Source organism: Gopherus flavomarginatus, chromosome 3, assembly GCF_025201925.1.
Source record: "Gopherus flavomarginatus isolate rGopFla2 chromosome 3, rGopFla2.mat.asm, whole genome shotgun sequence".
In the NCBI taxonomy this organism is placed as follows: Eukaryota; Metazoa; Chordata; order Testudines; family Testudinidae; genus Gopherus; species Gopherus flavomarginatus.
Genome location: NC_066619.1, coordinates 4,651,625 through 4,675,771, shown reverse-complemented (window position 1 = coordinate 4,675,771; position 24,147 = coordinate 4,651,625). Strand labels below are relative to the sequence as shown.

The window sequence follows — 24,147 nt, the reverse complement described above, 5'->3', positions numbered from 1 at the left end:
AGTTCCCAAGTTGATCCTCTGTCCTGTTACCAGCTAGCTTCCTGCCCTCCTCCTTCCGCCGGATCCCATAGCATCACTGGTGACAAGCATCCCCCACAGCTCCCAGACCCTTCCTCACTCCTTCAGAGATGATCCTCTCCCTCCCCAAACCCAGACCCTCCAAGTTGTCAAAGGCCTCCATACCTTGTGTATCCATTCCCCAAGGCAGGAAGTCATACAAGTGGTCCTGGTTTCAAACATTGGGCCACCTTAATAAATTCAGGTGTTTTGTACCTCTCTGGTCTTTCCCCAAGCCCTGGTCAGGGGTTTCCAGGGAGTGCCCCAGCCTAAGGCACAGAGCCTGAGGGAAATGGAAGGCGGCACATTTAAAACTGAACAAAGGAACACACAAGACACACTTAGCCTGTGGAACTCATTGCCACAAGATATCAGTGTGGCCAAGAGCTAATCAGGACCAATTCAGGGATAGGATATTTGCATGGATAACAAGAATATCCAGTGTTATAAGAAAAATAACTGAAGAAACCCTCCTTTTTCAAGGCGAACCTCTAAACATTGGCAGGAGCTTCCCCTGGGTTGAGGAGGTTGAGTCTATAACTCTTTATTGCAGGGCTCCCGCACCTTCTCCTGAGGCAGCTGGTACTGGCCATTATGTGAGACAGAATGGCAAGCTAGATGGACCCCCTGGGCTGATTCTGTCTGGCAATTCCTCTGTTCCTAGGACTAATGTCTACTATCTACCAAATAAACAGAGACCAAGAGTTACCAGGTCTTCAGTCACCATGGAGCAGAGCCATCCTGGGAACGGACAAGAGAAAAAGAAGGAGCTGCCCTGAATTGGGCACATGCAATGTTTGGTTCCTGGTTCCGATCCCCGCCTGGCTGGGAGTCACCAAATGTCAGTAACCCTGGGGAGTGGCACTCCACTCCCCAGCTGGGCAGTGGCCACAGGAGATTTGGTGTCCACTGGCTCCATGTTGTTGGCAGTGGCAGAAGAGAGCCAGGGCACCAAGCGGACCAAAGGGACTTAACCTGCCCTCCCAGTTAAAAGAAGCCACAGGGCAACTCTACCGTTGGGACAGCGCAGATGAGAGAAGGCAACGAAAGCAAACCCTCTCCTCTCAGATAACCCATAGTTAGTGAGACCTGCAGGGATGGGGCTCCTTGGCTGTCCTCTGTAGACAGTGGGCCAAATTCTGCACTCAGTGCACTAATGGTAATCCAGGGACACTCCAACAGAAAGAGGCTGTATTTACACCAGCGTAACTAGTGGGGCTCACTGGGAGTAGTGGGGTAAAGTAAGACCTGACCTGAACCTTCACCCAAAACTTCAGCCCAACCTGACGTGCAGACATGGGTCAGCGCTGCCTCTGCACCCCACAGCACTGGCTGGGCGTGGAAAGGGATTCACCCAAACACAGTGACTCAGGCCATCCGGGTGCTGGATGCACCAGAAACGGGTCGAGGAACCCAAAGGGTTGGGGGAACACCCGAGGGTGGCAGGCCATGGAACAGTGGCCTGGACCTGAGTAGCTGGAGAGTGGATTAGACGCTCCATAGGAAGTTGTGGAGCACTCAGGACTGCTGTGATTCCAGGGCAGCTTAGCTTAGCTGTTAGTGTGAGAGGTGCAGGGCAAAGCTTTGCAGCATCCAGGGCTCTGGCCGGCCAGCCCAAGCAGTTTCCAGCCTCTGGATTAGGTTTTGCATCGATAAGGCAGAGAGCACACCGGGAAGGGATCCGACCCGACAGCCAGCCAGATTGGTGGAGGGAGGAGGGGCAGAGAGGCAGCATCAAAGAGAGAAATTCCTTAATCCGAGTCCCTGCCACACAGGGACAAAAGTGGGCGAAAGCTGAGAATGGTAATTTTTTTGGCTGGGGGGGGCTGCGTTTCACAGCCCGCTTTGTGCACCTGCCAAAAGTCACTGGGGCTGGCTGCAAAGCAGGGCGGAGATTAATGAAGGCTCAATAGCCAGTGCAATGCAGGGCCATTAGCATTGCAAAAAAAAAAAAAATCCCGACTCCATGAAGCCAGTTATTCAGCTGTCCACGCTGACAGCTCGTGCAGGAAATCTCAGCCATTCTTCCACTGTCTGTCCTGCCCCACCTCCACCGCCCAGCTCTCCGAGAGACAACGTCCTTCCCTTTGAGTTTCCTCAGCCCCCAGACAAATGCTTTTCCACCACTGCCTCCACCTGCTAACTGAGTGGGGACAACTGGCTTTAGAACAGGGCCCAAGTCCTCAGCCCAGGGATGCCCCCCAACCAGGAGCACGGAGGGAGCTGGGGGGCTCAGGCACTCCCATGGTATTACGTAGCAGAGGGTCCCCAGAGCCCTATGTCCTGATGTCCGTGCTAGACACCGAGGGACGTGGCAGACCCGTGCATGGAAAGAAGGTGACGGTCAGTCTAGGCAGAGCGATATCCCCTGCTAATGAGGGCTGGCTGAGTGCTCTCTTCTGTGGGCTGCCTCCCTCGCTTACTAATAAGCTCCTGACTCTAGGACGCAAGCCAAGCTTGGAGGCCATCTCGTCAGCTCTGAGGCAGTGTGGACAGAGGAGAGGTAGGACTCACGCAGGGCCACCGAGCAGCTCTGCCAGGCTGGTGGTCTGCTATGAGGAAGGGGCACCAACTGGGGCGCCATGTGACGCGGGGGCACAGTGCACATGTGGCAGGGAGGCGATGGTGCAGGATGTGGCATGCTGGGCAGCGCAAGGCTGCAATGGGGCAGGGGAGGGATGGGGCAGAGCCTGGTCTGCAGCAGAGCCTAACAGAGGGGGGCAGGAACTTGACAACTCCTGCCCCCAGGGTCCCTTCCAGCTGGGACCAGACTCCTCTCCTCTCCCACACCCCAGCCTCTGCGCTGCCTCTCCAGGCCTACAACACAGGTCTCTCTGGAGCATGGAGCAAAAACCAGAGGAGGAGGGGGCTGGGAAGACACGATGACCCATTGGGTGACCCTGGTCAAGTCACTTCCTCTCTCTGTGTCTCTGACAAATAGGGACAATGTCAGACATTTGGGGTTTGCCCCCCAGTGCAGATTCCAGCTCTACCTCCCCCCACCCCCGGTATATCACCCGTTGGGCCTGGGGGTACCGAGAATCAGGGACGCCAGCTTGTATAGGAACAGGAGCGACCCAAATCTTGGCCCATGATGCCAAATGAACCCCCAACCCATGGGGCACTCTCTAGCTGGAGCTCCTGGCTGGGCTCCAGCAGGCACTCAGCTGCTGGGCTACAGAGAAATCATTAGCTTTGCCTGAGTCATTAGGTGCATGCTGGCAGGCTCAGGTCTAACACCAAGGGGAGAGAGCAAAGGGGTTGACACGGCCTGGGCAGTAGCACATGGTCAGTGTGGGGTCTGACCCAGCAACTTCAAGAACAGCACCGAGGGGCACTGGCCGAGCTCTGTGTGTGGGGAGCTCAGGGCTGGGATAGTGGGGGCTGCGGGTCAGGACTGGGAGGCATTGGCAGAGCTGAGGGGGAACCCAGGGCTAGGATAGTGGGGGCTGTGGGTCAGTAGTAGGGGGTATTGGCAGAGCTGGGGAGCAGGAGCCCAGGATTGAGATAGTGGGGGCAGTGGGTCAGGAGTGGGGGGCATTGGCAGAGCTGGGGGAGGAGCTCAGAGCTGGGATACTGGTGGCTGTGGGTCAGGAGTGGGGGGCATTGGCAGAGCTGGAGTGGGGGTGGCCTGGGACAAAAGGGAGCTGTGAGTCGGAACTGAGATGTGTAGCAAGTTTGCTACCAACAGCCCCCGAGGCCTCCCTCCACACACTGCCATTAATCCCTCACTCGGCAATTCCTCCCCATCTGGAGGTGTTCAAAGCTCGTTTAACCCTGTCCATGCCCTGGGGCTCTAACAGTGCCCCACACGCTGAGTGGGAAGCGGCTGAGCGAGGTGCTAAACTACCTGCAGCCGTCCAGTCCCTCCACGGGACCTCGCGCTCCCTCACCATGTGCACCATCCTGGGGCGAGAGGCAGGCCTGTACACGCAGCGCTTCCCCATCCCGCGCCTGCCTGCCCCCCGCCCAGTTTGCCCGCGGGGGTAAAAAGCTGGGGCAAAACCCCAGCCTGCATTCCTGGTGCACTCTGCCTGGTAGCTGGGTGAGCTGCAGCCAGGCCTGAGGTCCAGAAGCCCTTCGAAGGGATGTGAACAATCCCCCACAGCGGGAGGGGGGGGCGAGGGCTCTGTGGCTGCTGGGTTCTGCTTTCTATTCCTCCACACCTCCCCTCCCTCCTGTCAACACACAGGCTCGCAGCCTGCTAGGAACGGGGGTGTCTCTCTGCATCCCAGCGCACTGAACAGAGCTTCTCCCTGCCCCGGGGGGGCACTGCTGAGCTAGACGCAGGTTCGATGCCGAGAGAGCTGGGCCAGGTGCCTCGAGGGCATCCACTCCCTCATTCCCCTTCCTTGCATTTCTCAGGGGCGGAGGCATAGGCGTGGTTTGACTGGCAGCTCCAGCCAGACCAATGGGGCCACACGGGGAGGGCAAATTCTCCACATGCCTGAGGCTTGCAGTTTGGGGGGAGCAATGCCTCCTCCTCCCAAACTATGCCCATGGGTGGAGGCGCTTCAGGGCAGCCATGCGGCCATGGTGCAGCTGGGAGATGGGTGGGGAGCCTGGCGCGTAAAGGAGGATGGGCACCTGAATGACCACTCCCATGACACCCAGGGCGGGAGGGGGGGCGCTTTTCAGAGCGGGAATATTGCCATTTTCAGGCACTCAGGTTCTCAAAGAAAAGGACCTATTGCCCAGACTCTTTTGCCAAAGGAATGCACTGAACGGAGAACCCCATTTCCCAACGAAAAGCAGTTTGGGTGGAAAACGTGGGAGCGCCCCCAGGGCGACGACGGGGGTGGGGGAGGCAGCCAAAGAGAAAGAGGAGGTGCAGCAGAAGGGGTGCTAAGAACGGAGTGAATAAACAGGGAGGGGCAGAATTGGGAGGGGCCTGGAAGGGAGAACAAGAAACCTGAACTCATCAAGGTGGGGTTCAAAGAGCAGGGAACCCCATTAAAAGGGACAAACAAAGGGGGAAAAAAACCCATTGGATCTGTGTCCTTTTCTGTTTCTTTGCACCGGATGAAGAAGGGTCGGAAGGTTATTTGAAATACGCATATAAATCAATCAAAGGACAGGCCATGGGAATCCTACACAGCCCCAACCAACCCAGGAGATGTGGTGGGTCTCGGAGAGCAAGTGAACGCTGAGCTGTTGACGGGGAAGGGATGGTCAGGCTCAGTCTATGGGCTCAGCTCGCACTGGTGTCAAAGCCTCGGTAGGCTGGTGCGAGCTGGTGTGTGTTCACACACAAATCCCCTCCCAGTGGGAGAAGTGACTCCAGTGTGCAAAAGCAAGTCTGTAGCAGCGAGAGTTAAACTGAGGAGCAGCAGCGTGCGCAGTTCAGTCATTAGGGCACTACCCCACCACTTCAGAGACCTAGGCTTAATTTTCTGCTCTGCCACACACTCCCAGTGTGACCTTGGGCAAGACACTTAGCCTCTCTGTGCCTCAGTTTCCCCACCTGTACAATGGGGATAATAGCACTGTCCACCTTGCAGGAGTATTGTCAGGATAAATACATTAAAGACAGTGAGGTGCTCAGATACTGCGGTGACAGGGGCCAGATAAGTACCTAAAACAGATATGTCCTGCTCCAATTTCACTAGGCCCATGCATGCAGCTCTCCCATTACATCCCCTCGGACATGTTTACACACAAATGCACACTGCTTTAGTTAAACCAGTTTAGCTCAAACCTGTTCTTAATTGAGTTCTAGGTAGGTCCACACGATAGTGGCACAGCTGCGTCATGTAGAAACGGTTTTTCCATCACTGTAGTTAACCCACCCTGGCAAGAGGCAGCAGGTAGGTCAATGGAAAAATTATTCCTTTGTCCTAGCTGTGTCTACACCAGGGTTTAGGCCAACTGAACGATGGTCCTCAGGGCACATTTTTCACAGCCAAGTGACATAGCTAGGTCAGTCTGATTTTTAAATGTGGTCCAGCCAAGGTTTAGCCAAAACAAGCTTGGTTTAAACTGAAATAAGAGCGTCCACACTGACCTTAGCACCAGCTTAAGTACATCAATTTAGAATCACTCCTTTGGTTAAACAGGCGCATTTGTGTGTGCAGACAAGCCCTTGGGCAGAGTCTTTAAAAGGCTTTGGGTTTCCATTCCTCTTGGTCGATGCCTATTAAAGTCTGACATCCAATGGGCCTTTGTTAAAGATTTACCATCCCCTGCCATGAAGGCGGGATCTCCCAACACACATGCTTTGAGACAACCGAGCTGACAACCCTGATATCTCTAGGGGAAAATGACGTTAGAAACCTTCCAAATTTCCAGGTTTTCTTTACCTGTCACAAAGAGACATGCTGGAGACTTGCTCCCATCTGGGCCTGCAGGAGTCCCCGCTCAGCGGCGTTTTTAGCCTTTCCTGATCTAGATGTTCCCCATAGACATAGGGATGTTTTCAGTTATTAATGACCATGATGATTCTGGATTCCAGGCTCCTCGCTGGCTGAGCGCTGTGCATCCCCAAGAGGAAACGGGAATTCACTGCTCGCCCAGGCGGAGGCAGCCCAGCTACAGCCTGAAGAAGATTTCTGCTTTGCTTCAGGTTACTTGGCTTCCTCATTAACGTGTCAAGGGAATAGTCATAAACAGAACCCTACCGAGAGAGCACAACCCCCTCCTTGCCTGACCCCCCCTTCTCTCTCTGATTAAAGACCAGACTCCGCCATCTCTCCTGGCCTCCTCCCTCCCAGGGTGGGCCCACTGAGACCAGTGGACCTGCTGGCTGAGTCAGACTCGACTGCACCTGCTTACAGATATGGCTCATTACTCAACGAGGGGGCGGGGAAAAACAACAGAAAATGTGGAAATGGCAGAAGTGATAAATGGCTTTTTTTGTTTCGGTTTTCACCAAAAAGGTTAGTAGCTATTGGACGTCTAACATAGTGAACGCCAGTGAAAATGAGGTAGGATCAGAGGCTCAAACAGAGAAAGAACAAGTTAAAAATGACTTAGACAAGTTAAATGTCTTCAAGCCACCAGGGCCTGATGAAATATACCCTACAGTACGGAAGGAGCTGACTGAGGAGATATCTGAGCTGTTAGGGATTATCTTCGAAAAGTCATGGAAGACAGGAGAGATTCCAGAGGACAGGAAAAGTGCAAATCTAGTGCCCATCTCTAAAAAAGGGAAATAAGGAGAACACAGGGAATTACAGACCAGTCAGCTGGAAAGATAATGGAGGAAATAATGAAGCAAAAGATTTGCAAACACCTAGAAGACAATAAGGTGATAAGTATGAGTTAGCATGGATTTGTCAAGAACAAATTGTGTCAAACCAACTTAGCTTTTGTTGACAGGGTAACAAGCCTTGTGGATGTGGGGAAGTGGTAGACGTGGTATATTTTGACTTCATTAAGGCTTCTGATACTGTCTCATATGACCTGCTCATACACAAACTAGGGAAATACGACCTAGATGAAGTTACTATAAGGTGGGTGCATAACTGGTTGGAAAATGGTTCTCAGACGGTAGTTTTCAGTGGTTCACAGTCAACCTGGAAGGACATAACAAGTGAGGTCCTGCAGGGACTGGTCCTGTAACCAGTTCTGTTCAATATCTTTATAAATGATTTAGATAATGGCATAGAGAATATACTTATAAAGTTGGTAGATGATACCTAGCTTGTGGGGGGTGGGGTTGCAAGTGCTTTGGAGAATAGGCTTAAAATTCAAAATGATCTGAACAAACCAAGGACAAATGCAAAATACGCCACTTAGGAAGGAACTATCAATTGCACACATACAAAATGGGTAATGGCTGCCTAGGAGGGAGCACTGCGGAAGTGGATCTAGGGGTCATGGTGGATCACATGCTAAATATGAGTCAACAGTGTAACTCTGAGATGTATTAGCAGGAGTGTTGTAAGCAAGACCCGAGAAGTAATTCTTTCACTCTACTCCACGCTGATTAGACCTCAGCTAGAGTATTGTGTGCAGTTCTGGGCCCCCCATTTCAGGAACGACGTGGACAAATTGGAGAACGTCCAGAGTAGAACAAGAAACATGATGAAAAGTCTAGAAAACATGACCTGTGAGGGAAGATTGAAAAAACTGGGTTTGTTTAGTGTGTAAAAGGGAAGACTGAGAGGGCACGATAACAGTTTTCAAGTACATAAAAGATTGTTACAAGGAGGAGGGAGAAAAATTGTTCTGTCTAACCTCTGAGGATAGGACAAGAAGCAATGGGTTTAAATTGCAGCAAGGGCGGTTTAGGTTGGACATTAGGAAACGTTTCCTAACTGTCAGGGTGGTTAAGCACTGGAATAAATTGCCTCGGGAGGTTGTGGAATCTCTATCATAGGAGGTTTATATGAGCAGGTTGGACAAACACCTGATAGAAATGGTTTAGATAATACTCAGTCCTGCCCTGAGTGCAGGGGGCTGGACTAGATGACCGTTCCCTTCCAGTCCTATGGTTCGAAAGCTTCTCATGATTTTGGGACTCTCAATATTTGGGCGCCCCACTGGAGTCAGCTGAGAAAAGCCTGATTTTTGGACAGTGCTCAGCCCGTGCCCTCTGCTAGCCACAGCAACCTGAGAGACATCCCAGAGGCCAGCCCCCATCCTTATCACAACTGAAAGGTAGTGCTGGGCTCTCATCCAACCACACCCATTGGACTGGGAGCAGGAAGCATTCAGGAAAGGCTTGTGGCCTGTGTAAGACAGGAGGTCAAGCTAAACAAGTCTGCAACTCTCTGGAAATCTTAGCTCTAATCGAGATACTGAGCAGCTATGCAGCTCCATGAGTCCCTGTGAAACTTTTCCTTCTGTTTCTCCCACTGGCCCAGCTCCAGAAGACAGGTCTCAGGGAGGCTGGTGTTCTGAGCACGGCCATGCCTCACCTGGCTCTGGGCAGGGCTAAACGACATGGTGGTTACAATGCAGTGCCCAAGGGTCATGTGTTTGCTACCGGAGGGCTCCCACTGCTGCTACCACCAAGCAGGGCCACCTGGGGTGGACGCAGTTTCCCTCCCACCCCACCCCATTTGAGAAGGTCCCCAATCTGAGCAGCATTGCAGCCTGGCATGCAGGATTGCAGCGCCACTCAGGCCTGGTTGCTGCTCCAAGGGACACGAGCTGCTGCTGCAGGGTAAGTGTATAGCAGGCTTGCACTGCGATTCCCACCCCTCCAACTTCCCCAGCAGCCCGGCCTCTCCTTGGGGTTCCTTGTTTTGGAAGAGGGGGAGGGAGTCAGTTTCACTGTGGCCCGAACGGAGCTGACCCAGTGGCAGCGATGGAGGGCGTTTCAGGGAAAGAACGCAGATCCAAAAGCCTTGTGGAACGTACATTCCACATAGCGAATAGTTCCAATAGCAAAAGCCCCTGTAGCAAGCAAACACCTCCACCAGTGAAGAATTTGACTCCCTGACTAACTCCCTCCACTCCAGGGGAAACACTCACCTGACTAAAGTTAATCATGGGCTTACGTAACTGACCAGCTCTGTTTTGCAGGCATCCTAAGAGGGAGGAAGATTGTGTATTTGCAATTGCTTGCGTGGTGTCACGGAGTCCCCGGGCGATGCTCTGGAACTGCTCCCCACCAAGCCAGTCAGGACTTTGGGGAGCCTCCTCTCCTTTGGAGCAGACTTGTTCAGGGCAAGAAGCTCACACGTCTTCACCTCCTGGGTCTCTCCTTGGAGCATTCAGCATCCTCTGCCCCTCCGTGCGCTTCCCACAGCGAGTCCACCCCAGCGGGGTCCTGGGGAAGCCACCGGGTTCTGCACCCCCACTTTGCAGTCAGACGTGACTCTCAGCCAGCCAGTAAAACAGAGGTTTATTCGATGACAGGAACAGGGTCTAAAACAGAGCTTGTAGATACAGCGAACCGGACCCCTCGGCTGGGTCCATTCTGGGGGGCAGTGAGCCAGACCCCCAGGTCTGCCCTCCACCCTCGACCCCAGCCAGCTCCAGACTAACAACCCCTCCCAGCCCCTCCTCTCTCCTCAGCCCCTTTCCCGGGCCAGGAGGTCACCTGATCCCTTTGTCTCCAACACCTTCAGCTGGCACCTTTGCAGAGGAGGGGCCCAGGCCATCAGTTGCTAGGAGACAGAGGGTCAGGCATTTAGGTGCACTGGCCCTTTGCTCTGCCAGATACTTAAGAACTGCCATGGGGACACTGAGGCACCAACACAGTACTCAGAGAAAACATTAAGAACTTTCCCAGTTCGTCACACGTGGGTGTGTTGCGCGTGCATTTAGGGGAAGGCATGCAAACATGCATGGGCAGCATGAGTGTTTGCATGCACATGTGTGCATGAATGTACCTGTGTGCATATGAATGTGTGCATTCATGTGAGTCTGTGAGCATGTCGGTGTGTGCATATGTGGGTAGGAGTGTTTGTGTGTGTGTTTCGCGCACGCACATGTTGCTCAGCAGGTCCTCCAGCTACTGCCTTAGGGTACATCCACACTGAAATCACGGAGTGTGATTGTAGCTCGTGTAAATATACCTGGCCTAGCTTTAAGCTGGCTAGCTCAGGTCCTGGAGCAGGGAAGCTGTGGCAGCGGGGCCTAGCCAGGTGAGTAATTACCCAGGGTTCCCAGCTGGGTTGTACAGCCCACACTGCCGGGCTTCACTGCCCCGGGACCCCAACTAGCTAGACCACAACCAACTCACGTAGCTTTGCATACGCTGCAATTAGACTTCCTGACTGCAACATAGCCTGCACCTCGGGGACAAGCTGGCTTTGAAAGCCCAGTCCTACAAGGAGCCCAACTCTTCCTAGTTGCTAGCAATTCATGTCCAAGGTCATAGGAGTTAAGGGGGCTCCTCCCTGTGTATCAACCCGGCCCCTGGGGCTATGGACACAAAGCAATACATGTTGGGAGTAGTATGTGTCTCTGCCTCTGTTTCTTGCCGATTGTTAATCTTTATTTTCAATGTCATAGAGGCACTTTACAGACATGCTCCTTGCTGCACTATGAGCCAAACCCAAACCTCCAACACCCCAGACAGCAGGGAAGAAGGGAAATCCCATTGAAGAATTTTGGATGGTTTCTCAGGACGCACTGCTAACGCCCCCCGCCCCGCCCCATCCCCCACACTGCTCCGGCCACTAATGGAGGTTTGTAAGACCATTTTTCTTAGTGATCCGCCCCTCGGGGTCTCCCCGGCCACACCACTCCCAGACCCCTGGATTCTGCCCCCTCTGAGGTGGGAAGCGCATGACATTGTGACAGTCCTTAACATCCTCCTTCCTTGGATGAAGGTGGGTTTTTTAAATTGCTGACTTTGCCACCCGAAGGGGAAGGCAGAGAAGTGCCATAATAAAAGCTGCCAGTCGTGAAGCTGTAACCCAGTGGCGACCCCTTTCACACAGCAAGCCTTGGAGTGTGACCCCCCTAATAAATTAAGCACACTTTTTAATATATTTAACACCATTATAAATGCTGGAGGCAAAGCAGGGTTTGGGGTGGAGGTTGACAGCTCGCAGCCCCCCATGTAATAACCTTGTGGCCCCCTGAGGAGTCCCGACCCCTAGTTTGAGAACCCCTGCTGTTACTGAACCAGGACTGGGTGACCTCTGCAGCCAGGTTGCCTTTTAAAAGCAAACTCACCAGGGCAAAGCATCCTGGACAAACGACAATGAAAACTGCCCCGAAGTAGCATCTGTTCCACAAAGTGATGCTGTCAGTGACACCACACCGGAGACGGCTGCGGCAAATGGAGCTTCACCGATTTCCTCCCCACTTCTCCACCTGCTACTTGCTCAAATGCTCTGCAGATGAACAGGCTTTGCTGGGGGATTTGTCTTTGCTTTGGTTTGCCCCGAAACAAGAACTGCGGAGGGCTTTGGTAAGCAGACCCAGAGGTTCGTCTCTTTCGCTGTCACTGCTGCCTTGCGACTTTGCACGGGGATGTGGCTCAGTGATTCCCAACAGGTATCCAGACACCGGCTGAGCAATTGCTTCTCTGTGATCCCAGCAGGCATCAGTAACAACATAAGAACGGCCATATTGGGTCAGATCAATGATCCATCTAGCCCACTATCCTGTCTGCCGACAGTGGCCAATGCAGGTGCCTCAGAGGGAATGAACAGAACAGCGCAATTAAGTGATCCAGCTGTATGCCTGCTGCATCAATTGCTCCTCTGAGATCCCATATCCCAGGTGAGTGGCCTGGGCACTGTGCTGTTGGCTACTTTGGGGTGGATCTCTGTCTCTGAGACCAGAAATTCCATTCCACGCCCTCCTAGCAATGGGGCAGATGGTTTGAAACACAGCGCTTGGCATGGATCTGCAGTGTTGTTAAATCTCCCAACTGTATTAGAAGTCTCCCGCCATTTGGTGTTTTTTTCCTAAAGCTCCAGCTTCAGGAGTCATGAGATTGGGAGTGTGGGGGCAGATCTCAGCTTGAGAAATGGCTTCTCTTGCCTGGTAACAAGCTGACTAGTGACTGGGAGCATCACTGTCCTCTACTGGACAGAGTCAAAACTGCTCGATTATAGAATCGTAGAAGATTAGGGCTGGAAGGGACCTCAGAAGGTCATCTAGTCCAACCCCCTGCTCAAAGCAGGACCAATCCCCAGACAGATTTTTATCCCAGTTCCCTAAATGGCCCCCTTAAGGATTGAACTCCCAACCCTGGGTTTAGCAAGCCAATGCTCAAACCACTGAGCTATGTGTCATAGGGGTCCCTTGAGCTTGAGTGGCAGGACTTAGGCTTTCAGAACTAGGGGCCCTCATGCTACATGGTGGAGCAAAGTGACACTGGAGAGGTTCCCACACTAAAGCCCTGATCCAGCAAAACAGTTAAGGATGTGAATAGTTCCACTGCAGGGCACATCAGCCCACTCCCTGCATGCTCCCCACTAGACGGGGCGACTGCGTGTTACATGGCTCCGCTTGGAGGTCTCTCTGTTGTGTGCATGCCATTGTAGTGATGGTATTGCATTATCTGGGTGTTTTTATATAAACGTAGCCTCTAGTGGGGGCTTTAGCACTGTGGGCAAATGTGAATGGAAGTGTGCCTAGGAGTTGGCCGATGGATGATATGAGTAGGGGTGTGGGTGGGTGTCTACATCCATGCACACATGTGGACTTTCATGCAGACAGGACTTCGGTGTGTGTGTCTGCAGAGGTGTGTGATCGTCTCCATGTGTGAGAGCCAGCGTGCTCGCCGGGATACAGTATGTATGTGTGTAGAGATCGCTGCTGCTGTTGTGAGTTAACTGAAGGAGCCTGTAAAATCAGAAACAGGCTATTAGCAATCCATTAGGGCAGAGTATCCAGTTCCAGCCTAGGTAATCCATTAGAGGAACATCTGAGCGCATTAGGAGAGCTCGCTGGAGGCCAGGACAGGGCTATAAAACAGAGGAGGAAACCATGCTAATCTGGCTTGAATTACCAATTTAAAAGCCGAAGAAAAATAAAGGATACTCTAAATATTTAATGTTTTATATTTAGGAGACAAAATGTGAGGTTCTGCCAAGAGGGGAGAATAAAAAAACCTGTTTTGTCTGCAAATACATCCCATCTCTCCGTCCTGGCAGCTGAAAAGGAGCAGCCCAGCTTTCCAGTCCCCTGCCTCTCTGGGGTGAGCTCATCAGGGCAGGCTAGAAGGGAGAACCGATTGCCACCCATCATGAAATTAATTCTACTTTTGATGGGGCTGTCAGCCTAGAGTGCTGGGGAAGGGATGTGTGCCCATGGCTGGTGTGTGTATCCCCTTTTTGGGGAGGCTAGCCCTGGCCCCGCCCCTTCTGCCTGAGGCCCCGCCCCTACCCCACCCATTCTGTTCCCCCTTGCATGCCGGAGCCTCAAGCCCCCCACTGCAGCTGGAAGAGCCACAGCCGAGCGGCTCCAAACACTAGCCTGCCCGCCTCAGCTGTCCTGAGCTCTGGGCAGCCAGCCAGTCCGCCCCAGCTACACCAGCCAGCCCGAGCCACCCCTGGCTGCTGGCCAGCCCGAGTGCCCACTGGCCTGAGCTGCCCCAGGCCACCAGCTGGCCTGAGCCCCAGGCCACCAGCCCAAGCGGAGCCCCTGCTGGCTTCAGGGGAGAGGCAGAGCAAGGGTGGGGCCTTGGGGCAGAATGTAGGCAGGGCCATGGCATGGGATTAGGAAGGGTTAGCCTCTCCTGGCCTATTATACCCGCTGCTCATGTGTGTCCCAGCTGTGTCTTAAGTGCTGCAACATGCCATGCGTCCACCATACATAACAGCGCGCACAGACACCCGCGTTTCAGTCGAGGTGCAGCCTGGGGCCCCTTCTTTTAGCACACTGATAATAATTCACATGCTTAGAGGACTGAGTTCAACCTCACAGCGGTCCGGGGCTGAGGGATGAGATAGCAGCAGGAAGGAGCCTGGCTTGAGTCAGGCTGAGTGCGCAGACATGGCAATTTGGGAGCGCCGCTGGCCCCAATCTCACTACTTGTGTAAACGAAGCAATTTTGATATGAAGTCACTCAGGTTCTCATACCTGCTTTTATTCCGTCCTGTCCCTGCCCTGTGGCTGGAGACCTTCACTTGTTGCTACATGAAACATAATGTTAGCCTGTTGGGTCTCTGAATTCCAGCAGTACAGGCCCCAGCCCCACAGTGCTGTAGCCAGCCCCTCCTCTATCCGGGGGGCCTTGGGGCAGATTGAGGGCAAATCCCTGGAGCCCTGGAGAGGGCCCCGAAGCAATCCAGAGGTGGGACATAGCTAATTACTGATGGCCAGTTGGGTGAGTGGGGAGCAGCCAGCAGCTGACTGTCATGGGTGCCAGGATGCTTCCAAGTGGGGTCCATGTCTGAGCCAGCCCCCCGCCCCCAGATGTGTGGGGCAAGGGTGGGTCCCCACTTTAGGGGGAGGGGGAATTGCTTTTGTTGCCAACAAATGATGCACGCAAGCAGAGTCTGAATGTACGTTCCTGTCCACAGCCAGTCACTCCAGAGGCCCTCTTGTGACCTGCAGCTCAGCCAGCCAGTCTGGGTTGTTCTTGCAGTTCTTCTGTTGTGTGCCCGGAGGCTGCTGCTCCTGGAATCACTCTTTTCACCCTGGGAATGTTTAATAAGTTGGCCTGCTCCCCTCTCCACCTTGGCATGTCCCTGCGCCCCGCTGGGTGAGAGCCCTGTGGCACAAAGCAAGGCTGGGTAGGGGGTGCAGCCTAAGTAGGTGGCAGGCAGGATTTCCATTAGCTGACTCCTGTGTATGCAAGGGGTTTAAATGAGGTAGGGGGTTAAGTGTGTGGGGGGCGAGGGGGAGGTGAAGAAGGGGGCGAGAATGGTGGTTAGCATGAGGCCCTGGGTGCGGGTGGGCACAGGTGCCAGCATATGGTTTAATTGCTTCTTGTGGCTGCTGGCAGAGGTCCATCCTTCTCCACCTAGCCTCCTTTTTATTAACCTGCTGGGACACTTTGTGATGGACGTTCCTGCGGTCAGCAGTCAGGTCGTGTGTAATGGCCTGGCCACATGGGGAGCTGAGTGTGGGAGGGCACCTTGTGTTACACCAATCGCTCCTTACACCCCTGTGTCAGCCAAACAAGGGCAGCTTGGACATGCCACATGGTTTGGGATGCACCTCCCCTTCCTGGAACAAGCCCTAGTCCAGGGTAGACTGGTCCCTAGACTCCCCTAGGGAGGGGAAGGGCTAGTGCCACCTGGGAAGGACACAGTATGCAGCAGAAAAGAGACCTGTCTGTGACACTTTACACTCATTAACCATTTTCACGTCACCCCTTTTTCAGAGGTGCCAGTCAATACCTGCTCATCCCCTTCAGGCTGTGGGCAGAGGAACGGCCTCTCGTTCAGTACCCAGCAACCCTTCTTGGCAAATGAAACCTCAGAGCTTCTTATTCACCTGCTGCACAGCACCCGGCTGAACTGGTCACGGTGCGAGTGACATCCCAGCATGGTACCAGGAGCTCAGGGCCGCCTCTTGCCTGTCTTCAGTGCAGGCTTGGCACATACGGTGGCCTCATCTCAGTCATGCTGGTCCCCGGCCAGCAGGGTCCCAGGACTGGCATTGGAGGAATTGCTGCAGGTCAGGATTAAGATGCATTGGCAGAGTTGTGGGGGTGGGACTGTGGTGCATCGACAAAGCTGAGGTAGGGGGCTGGGGAGAGGAGATGCCCAGGGCTCTGTGTGTATGGGAAGTGTCCCTGGAGGCGGAGCTGTGGGTTGGGATTGTGGTGGAAGGTGGTAAGGTGATAGGGAATAGCCAGCATGGATTTGTAAAGAACAAATCCTGTCAAACTAATCTGATAGCGTTCTTTGATAGGATAACGAGCCTTGTGGATAAGGGAGAAGCAGTGGATGTGATATACCTAGACTTTAGTAAGGCATTTGATACGGTCTCGCATGATATTCTTATAGATAAACTAGGAAAGTACAATTTAGATGGGGCTACTATAAGGTGGGTGCATAACTGGCTGGATAACCGTACTCAGAGAGTAGTTATTAATGGCTCCCAATCCTGCTGGAAAGGTATAACAAGTGGGGTTCCGCAGGGGTCTGTTTTGGGACCGGTTCTGTTCAATATCTTCATCAACGATTTAGACGTTGGCATAGAAAATACGCTTAATAAGTTTGCAGACGATACCAAACTGGGAGGGATTGCAGCTGCTTTGGAGGACAGGGTCAAAATTCAAAATGATCTGGACAAATTGGAGAAATGGTCTGAGGTAAACAGGATGAAGTTCAATAAAGACAAATGCAAAGTGCTCCACTTAGGAAGGAACAATCAGTTTCACACACACTGAATGGCAAGAGACTGTCTAGGAAGGAGTATGGCAGAAAGAGATCTAGGGGTCATAGTAGACCACAAGCTAAATATGAGTCAACAGTGTGATACTGTTGCAAAAAAAGCAAACGTCATTCTGGGATGCATTAACAGGTGTGTTGTAAACAAGACACGAGAAGTCATTCTTCCGCTTTACTCTGCGCTGGTTAGGCCTCAACTGGAGTATTGTGTCCAGTTCTGGGCACCGCATTTCAAGAAAGATGTGGAGAAATTGGAGAGGGTCCAGAGAAGAGCAACAAGAATGATTAAAGGTCTTGAGAACATGACCTATGAAGGAAGGTTGAAGGAATTGGGTTTGTTTAGTTTGGAAAAGAGAAGACTGAGAGGGGACATGATAGCAGTTTTCAAGTATCTAAAAGGGTGTCATCAGGAGGAGGGAGAAAACTTGTTCACCTTAGCCTCCAATGATAGAACAAGAAGCAATGGGCTTAAACTGCAGCAGGGGAGATTTAGGTTGGACATTAGGAAAAAGTTCCTAACTGTCAGGGTAGTTAAACACTGGAATAGATTGCCTAGGGAAGTTGTGGAATCTCCATCTCTGGAGATATTTAAGAGTAGGTTACATAAATGTCTATCAGGGATGGTCTAGACAGTATTTGGTCCTGCCATGAGGGCAAGGGACTGGACTCGATGACCTCTCAAGGTCCCTTCCAGTCCTAGAGTCTATGAGTCTATGGATATGCAAAACTGTGTGTGTGTTGTGGGGAGCCCACAGTTGGACTAGCAAAAAGTGCTGCAGCTCTGAATTTAAGTGGCTTGACAGAGCTGTGTAGGGAATCTTGCATGGCCCTGCAGTGCTACCCCAATCTGAGTTTAAAGAGCTGATTCAATTAATCACTGCAAATAATTCACCTGATGAACAGCGGCATTTTCATTCAGCTTATTCACAAATCGTATTTTTCATTCTCTAGCTGGCTTGACAGACAGTCTAATAATGAGCCCAGGACCTTAGTCGGCAAATGTTGGCTGTCAGTCACTGAGCAAATTATTCCCAAACACACTTCTGCATTATTTGACCCGCTTCAGCGATTGGTGTCACGTCACTCACAATTAAGTTTGGGATTTTTTTTTAATATATAAACAAGCAATACAGAAGAATGATGCAGCCACAGCATGAGTGATGGCAGAGAGGGAAAAAGCCTGGAATACCAGCACTTCTGGATCAGACACCTTGGTTCTTAAAACAGGAATGTCAAGCCACGCAATATGGGGGAAAGGATTGTTTTCGTCTATGTCGCCACTCCCAGATGCAATGGGGAATCATCTGCAGACTGCAGTGATGAATCACATTGGGGTGTTACAGCAGGGATGGATTGTGCCTTGGGGTTTGGTTTTTGACTGAGAATTCTCATCTAACGAGGGTGACCAGACGTTCCGATAAAATTGGGACTGTCCCAATATTTAGGTGTTTGGTCGGGATGCAGTTTGTCCTGATATTTCGCGGCACTCTGCTTCTTCTTTTTTTTTTTTGCTCTGCCAATGGCACTCCGCTCTTTTTTTGCTCTGCCGGCGACCCCCCCCAATGTGTCCTGATATTTTCTTCCTCTCATCTCGTCACCCTACATCTAACGTATTGAGATGGTCCCCCTTGCCTTGGTATCAGAGCACCATACAGTCTCGAATGCGTTTAGCCTCACGGCCCCAATGTGAAGTACAAAGTGTGCTTATCCCCACTGTGGCACACAGAGAGGTTAAGTGACTTGCCCAATGTCACATGGGAAGTTGGTGGCGGAACAGGGACTAGAACCAGTTTTCCATGTCTGAGGCTAGCATCCCTAGCCATAGGACCATCCTTCCACTCTTAACATAATTTCAAATGACACCAATCATATTTAACACGCTACAGGAGGCTGGAAAACTTCCAAGACCCCTTTTCTCTTGGGGTGCAGCATACAAGGACTGGCACACAGGCACACAATCAGACCGAGTGGGCCGGCCTATCTTGAGAGCTCATAGTGAGACAGACATAGCCACCCTGGCCCAAGGAGCTGCAGGCAGCAGGATTGTTGCTGTCACCTGTGTGGACAGGCAGGTTACTCCCATCCCAAAACAATACAGTAATAGATGAAAGAGTATCTGTTGCTTGTGTGATTCCTGCAATGAACCAAAAGGGCAGAGCTGGTCAGAAAAGCCTTTTCTCCAATTGTTTTGTTTAAACTTTCCCTGGAGTCTTCTGATTTTCGACCAAGTGAAAACAAATTTTGCATCATTTCAAAACGTAATTTTTTTTTGTTTATGAAAATGTTCAAAAACATAAAAAAAAAATTATTTGTAGGTTTTATTTGTTAGATCCCCCTTCCCTCTTTAACCCCCCTGCTTTCCAGTGGAAAAATGGGCAGGGTAAAGAGAAAGAAAAAGGGACAAAAATGCCTGCCCCCCAATCCCAGAAACCAAGAATTTATTGGTTTTCAAAAAAAGAAACAAAAATTTCCACTGGGAACAAAACCACATTTTTGCCTGGTCAAAAAATAAGAAAACTTCTAAGGACCCAAAAAAACTGACACAGAAATTTTCTTTGCCTTCAGAAGATCTTTTTTCATCCAAAAAAACCCATCTGACAAAGCAAGACGGCCCAGCTCTACAAACATATCTGAGATCCAGGTCTACCATCAAGCTGTTGGTCCTGCTCCATTTGCCGGTGGGCTAATAATCTCCCCATCACACAGCCCACCACCAAACATCGCCCTAACTGGGATTATAATCAGGCAGTCTCAGAAGAGAAGACAAAGGTTGAATGGATATGCTCAAATAAATTCGTTAGTCTCTGAGGCCTGGTCCACACTATGCTGTTAAACCGATTTTAACAGCATTAAATCGATTTAACGCTGCACCCGTCCACACTACACTGCTCTTTATATCGATTTAAAGGGTTCTTTAAATCGATTTCTGTAATCCTACAAAATGAGAGGAGTAACGCTAAAATCGATATTACTATATCGATTTAGGGTTAATGTGGACGCAAATCGACGTTATTGGCCTCATTCTTTTACAGTAGTTACCCACAGTGCACTGCTCCAGAAATCGATGCTAGCCTCGGACCACAGACGCACACCACCGAATTAATGTGCCTAGTGTGGATGCGCACAATCAACTTTATAATATCTGTTTTATAAAATCGGTTTAAGCTAATTCGAATTTATCCTGTAGTGTAGACGTACCCTAAGCTGCCACAAATACTCCTGTTCTTTTTGCAGATACGGACTAACACGGCTGCTACTCTGAAACCACTCAAATGCCGTTACCTGTGCTATCCCTGTTCTTCCAGCGAACAGTGGACATCTGTCCTAAGAACCTCACTGACAATTTTCTTTAAAAAAAAAAAAGAAACAAGATATAAAAGTAAAACTACGATAACGTCAAAGCAAAGGCTGTGTCCCTGACAGTGCAGCGTGTTGTGGCACAAGGTATTTTTTATCTCCGGTTTGGAATCTAACATGGCAGAGCGCATTTAAATGCGGTGACATTTACACTTCAAATGTCTCTTACATCTTGGCGGGCAAGTTTTATGTAGAACATATGTGTGGAAAATAGATACTGGCCCTGTACTAGAATGCAGAGTGGGGGAGTGGTTTGAAGGAGGAATGAGACTTAAAAGAGACACCAGGCCTTGGTTGCGTTGGCTTGTCATAAAGGAAATAATCAAATGTGCGTTTTGTGCAAGCTGGTTACCAGGCGGTAACATCGCCTTCGCAGCAATAAAGCTCCTTCTCGTTCCCGAACACCTCCTGTCCAAAGTCCTTCCCAAGCCATAGGCCCATTCGGAGGCATTTACTGCCTCCCTCAACTCCACTGACTTCACAGAAGGTAAGGAGGGGCTGCAGGCTTGGGCCTCTACAACACAACAACCCCACAGCCTTCCCCCCACCACCTGGCCCTCAGTGAAGGCGATTGAGAGGTCACTCACATGTTGCCACTGGTCAAGGATGAGGGGGCGATACCGCAAGAAGAATTTGAGTGGGAAGGACTCGGGATCAGGCCAAGAGGAAGGGTTCTGCCACCTCACTTCGAGCCTCCGGGGGTTGTTGGATACTGGCTTGGCCACCACGTTCTCTGGAGGGTCCGGTTTTACTGGAATAATACAGAAAGGTCTTTTTACACCTTATACTCTTAGTCCATTCTCATGCTATTTCACAATACAGGGTTGGGTTAGCTCTACTCCAGGTACAAACACACCGCAGGTAGCTTCCTCCCATGGTACATTTTGCCACTCACAAAAGATCAGCTAGCTGTGCAACATGGCCATGTAGCCTCTATATTCTGCCTTATACTTTGTGGATATGTTGCAATATGTTTTATGAAGCATACAGTAAATATGTGGAATAGCAGATGCTTATTCCGGTACAGATTAGAAGCAACAGGTACTATAGCGAGGAGGGCCAGACAGACAGACAGACAGATCGATGTACATGGGTGATAGGTAGATAGACAGACAGACAGACATTGTACTTGAGGACTCAGTGAGATGAGGTGACTGGTAACGAGTTATAGACACTTGTAAGTACACTTCTAAGCCATCTGTGTTCAATCCTGACCCCAAATCATTACTTTCAAGGGGATGACCCAGGCAGTCCCTTCCAGTGTGACATCCTATGTTCCTATGAAATCAAAAGGCCAAAGCTGGTGCTCGTTACTCAACCAAGCTGACTTCAATGGGAGTTTGGCCTGAGTAAGAATTGAGTAAAGGCCTCAGAATTTGGTGCATTGACTTCGATGAAGATTTAGGCTCCAGAAGGACTGAGAACATCCGGATTCAACCCAGACCAGTTACTGATTCTTCATGCTCCCCCAGAACACAAGTCCCATGTTTTACCTTTTTCCCCCAACTTTCAGCCTCTTCCTCTTTGACTCTAGCTTGGGGTACCAGAATATTTGCTCACCTACTTCAGAGGCTTTTTGAGTAAGGAGTAATTAGCTGAGGTTTGTAAAGTGCTTTTAAAGCTGCAGATGTATTAGGGTATCGATAGCAAATCAGTCATTATTATACTTCTGGACAGGCCATTTTCTTGTTGGGGATGTGGTGGTGTCCCGTCAAGCATTGTTGAACTGAACTCCCAACTTCTAAAACTTGTAATTTGCTTTAGCAAGTCTATGAAAGGCCAAGGTCAGGGCAAGAGCATTAGTGTGTTAATAACATAAGAACATAAAAGAATGGCCCTGCTGGGTCAGACCAAAGGTCCATCTAGCTCAGTATCCTGTCTGCCGACAGTGGCCAATGCCAGGTACCCCAGAGGGAATGAACAGAACAGGGAGCCATCTCCTGTCACCCATTCCCAGCTTCTGGCAAACAGAGGCTAGGGACACCATTCCTGCCCATCCTGGCTAATAGCCATTGATGGACCCATCCTCCATTAATTTATCTAGTTCTTTTTTGAACCCTGTTATGGTCTTGGCCTTCACAGCATCCTCTGGCAAGGAGTTCCACAGGTTGACTGTGCATCGTATGAAGAAATACTTCCTTTTGTTTGTTTTTAACCTGCTCCCTATGTTCTGTGGTAATTAACAGCGTGTTAATTATTGAACAGGTGAGAAGCCCAGAGTTTGCAGGGCGCCTGACCTAGCTGTGTGTTCTGTCTCCCCATTCAGGCTAATACTCTCCTGGGGAGTTGGTTAGACAGATATGCCCCAGAACCTGGCAGCCGGACACAGCCAGACTGCAAAACAAACCCTGCCTGAGCAGCTGCGTGCTCCTGTCTGCGCAACAGTGTGGGCCTTTCCAAATCAAACAGGTGAGCAAATCCCTGCGGTCCTGCTCTCAACTCAAGAGTAGTGATGCTAGAACAATTCAATGGGCTACATGATCTCTTTCCCTCACCGCAGCGTCGCAAACAGGCACCAGCCCTCCACAGCTGCATGGAGATGGAGCAGGGTGGGAGGCAGTTCCATAACGCACTTTCACAACGGGAGAGCAATTCTATCGTCTCAGGGTGAGTGGTGACTGGCCCAGAGCCCACGGATGACAGTACAAAGAGGCCTCTGACTCCACTGGGCTTTGCCTCAGTCGCAGGGAGCAAGCCTGTGCAAGAAGTATCATCACACCCATTTTGGAGACGGCTTCCTGGCCTGTGGTACGCAAGAGGTCAGGCCAATAATGGCCATCTGGCCTTCAGTATCTGCAGATGACATGACTTCCACCACCACTCTGAATGCACCCCCTGGACGATCATCTCCACGGCAACCGACTGACCAGGTCACGATCAGTGACTAGGATTCACAAGTTGGGACTCAGCAGTGGAGGGACACGTGGCGGAGAGGACTCTGTTCAGCTGGAGCCTCCTTAGCCTCTCTCAGTCCCAGACCCTCTCTCTGAGGGCTGGTCTCTCTGCGGGCATCTGATGAATAGCGGGCATCATGCAGCTACGCCCTCTGAGCCCCACGGTCCCAGCGGAGCTGCTGAGGTGATGGGCTCCCTCCAACCCCATGCAGAATTGGGGTTCAGGCTTGGGAGGGGATCTCCCTTTCTGCTCCATCTATGCTGCACTCACAAACCTGCTAGCCGACAGTCCCGTGCCTTCCTAGCCTGCAACTGGAGAGGGAGCCCCTCGCCCACATAACACCAGGGAGCGGGAAGTTTAGCATGAGGGAGGATGGAGCTTTTGGGGTCATTTTTGGCCATGCAGCACTCCGCCAGAGGGGCAGAGGACCCACCAGAATCCTCGAGGCTTTTGAATAAAACTCAAGTGGAGTGTAACGTGTCTGTCTCCCGGTCTCGTCTCCAGCAGCCTCTGGAGAAGTCCACCGCCATAGCCCCAGCTGCTGCTGGACAGTTTCGGCAGGATGAGCCTAGGTTTGTAACTAGAGCACCCTGGCTTTCTCTTCACGGATGCCTCCAATGGTTACTCCTCCGCTTCCTACCGCAGGACTTTTGCCGATGGCGATTCCTGTGGACTATGGTACAATCACCCACACAGGTGGGTGGCCAAAGGACTCACAAGGCCAATAGATCATGCTCTTTAGCTGATTTGATCTGGGCAGCGCTGTTATACTCAGTCTTACAAGTTCTTTTTCTGAGCATGCGAGTGCTGTTCAGTCTTTGAAGACATGTTGCTTGTTGTTAGTTTTGTGATGGGGTTGCTTTTGGGTGGGAGCTGTAGCCAGCAGCAAGGGAGTTTGGTCTCTGCTCTCCAACTAGAATCAGTTCTTGTGGGGGAGAGCTACTCCAGAGCACTGAGCACTGGGCTGAGATTCCTGGAAGAAGGGGTTGCCTGTGGGTCGTCTGTGGACACCTCTGTTCCAGGACTGGTGAATATAGTGTAAATAAATGAAGTTACACTAAGAAATTACCCAGACTCCTCATCAAACCATCCCGCAAGGCCCAGAAATCTGCAACTGCTCGCCAGAGGGACAGCA

General features: G+C 51.3%; 1 protein-coding gene across 5 annotated transcripts in view; it reads right to left on the bottom strand.

The window, feature by feature from the left end:
* Positions 1-24,147, bottom strand: part of CNTFR (ciliary neurotrophic factor receptor) — a 473,976-nt gene that overhangs the window by 31,462 nt on the left and 418,367 nt on the right. For all 5 annotated transcript variants that reach the window (XM_050943669.1, XM_050943673.1, XM_050943674.1 and 2 more), the window contains one exon: positions 20,705-20,868. In XM_050943669.1, the coding sequence (XP_050799626.1) occupies positions 20,705-20,868 (164 nt within the window). The remainder of the gene's footprint in view (positions 1-20,704; positions 20,869-24,147) is intronic.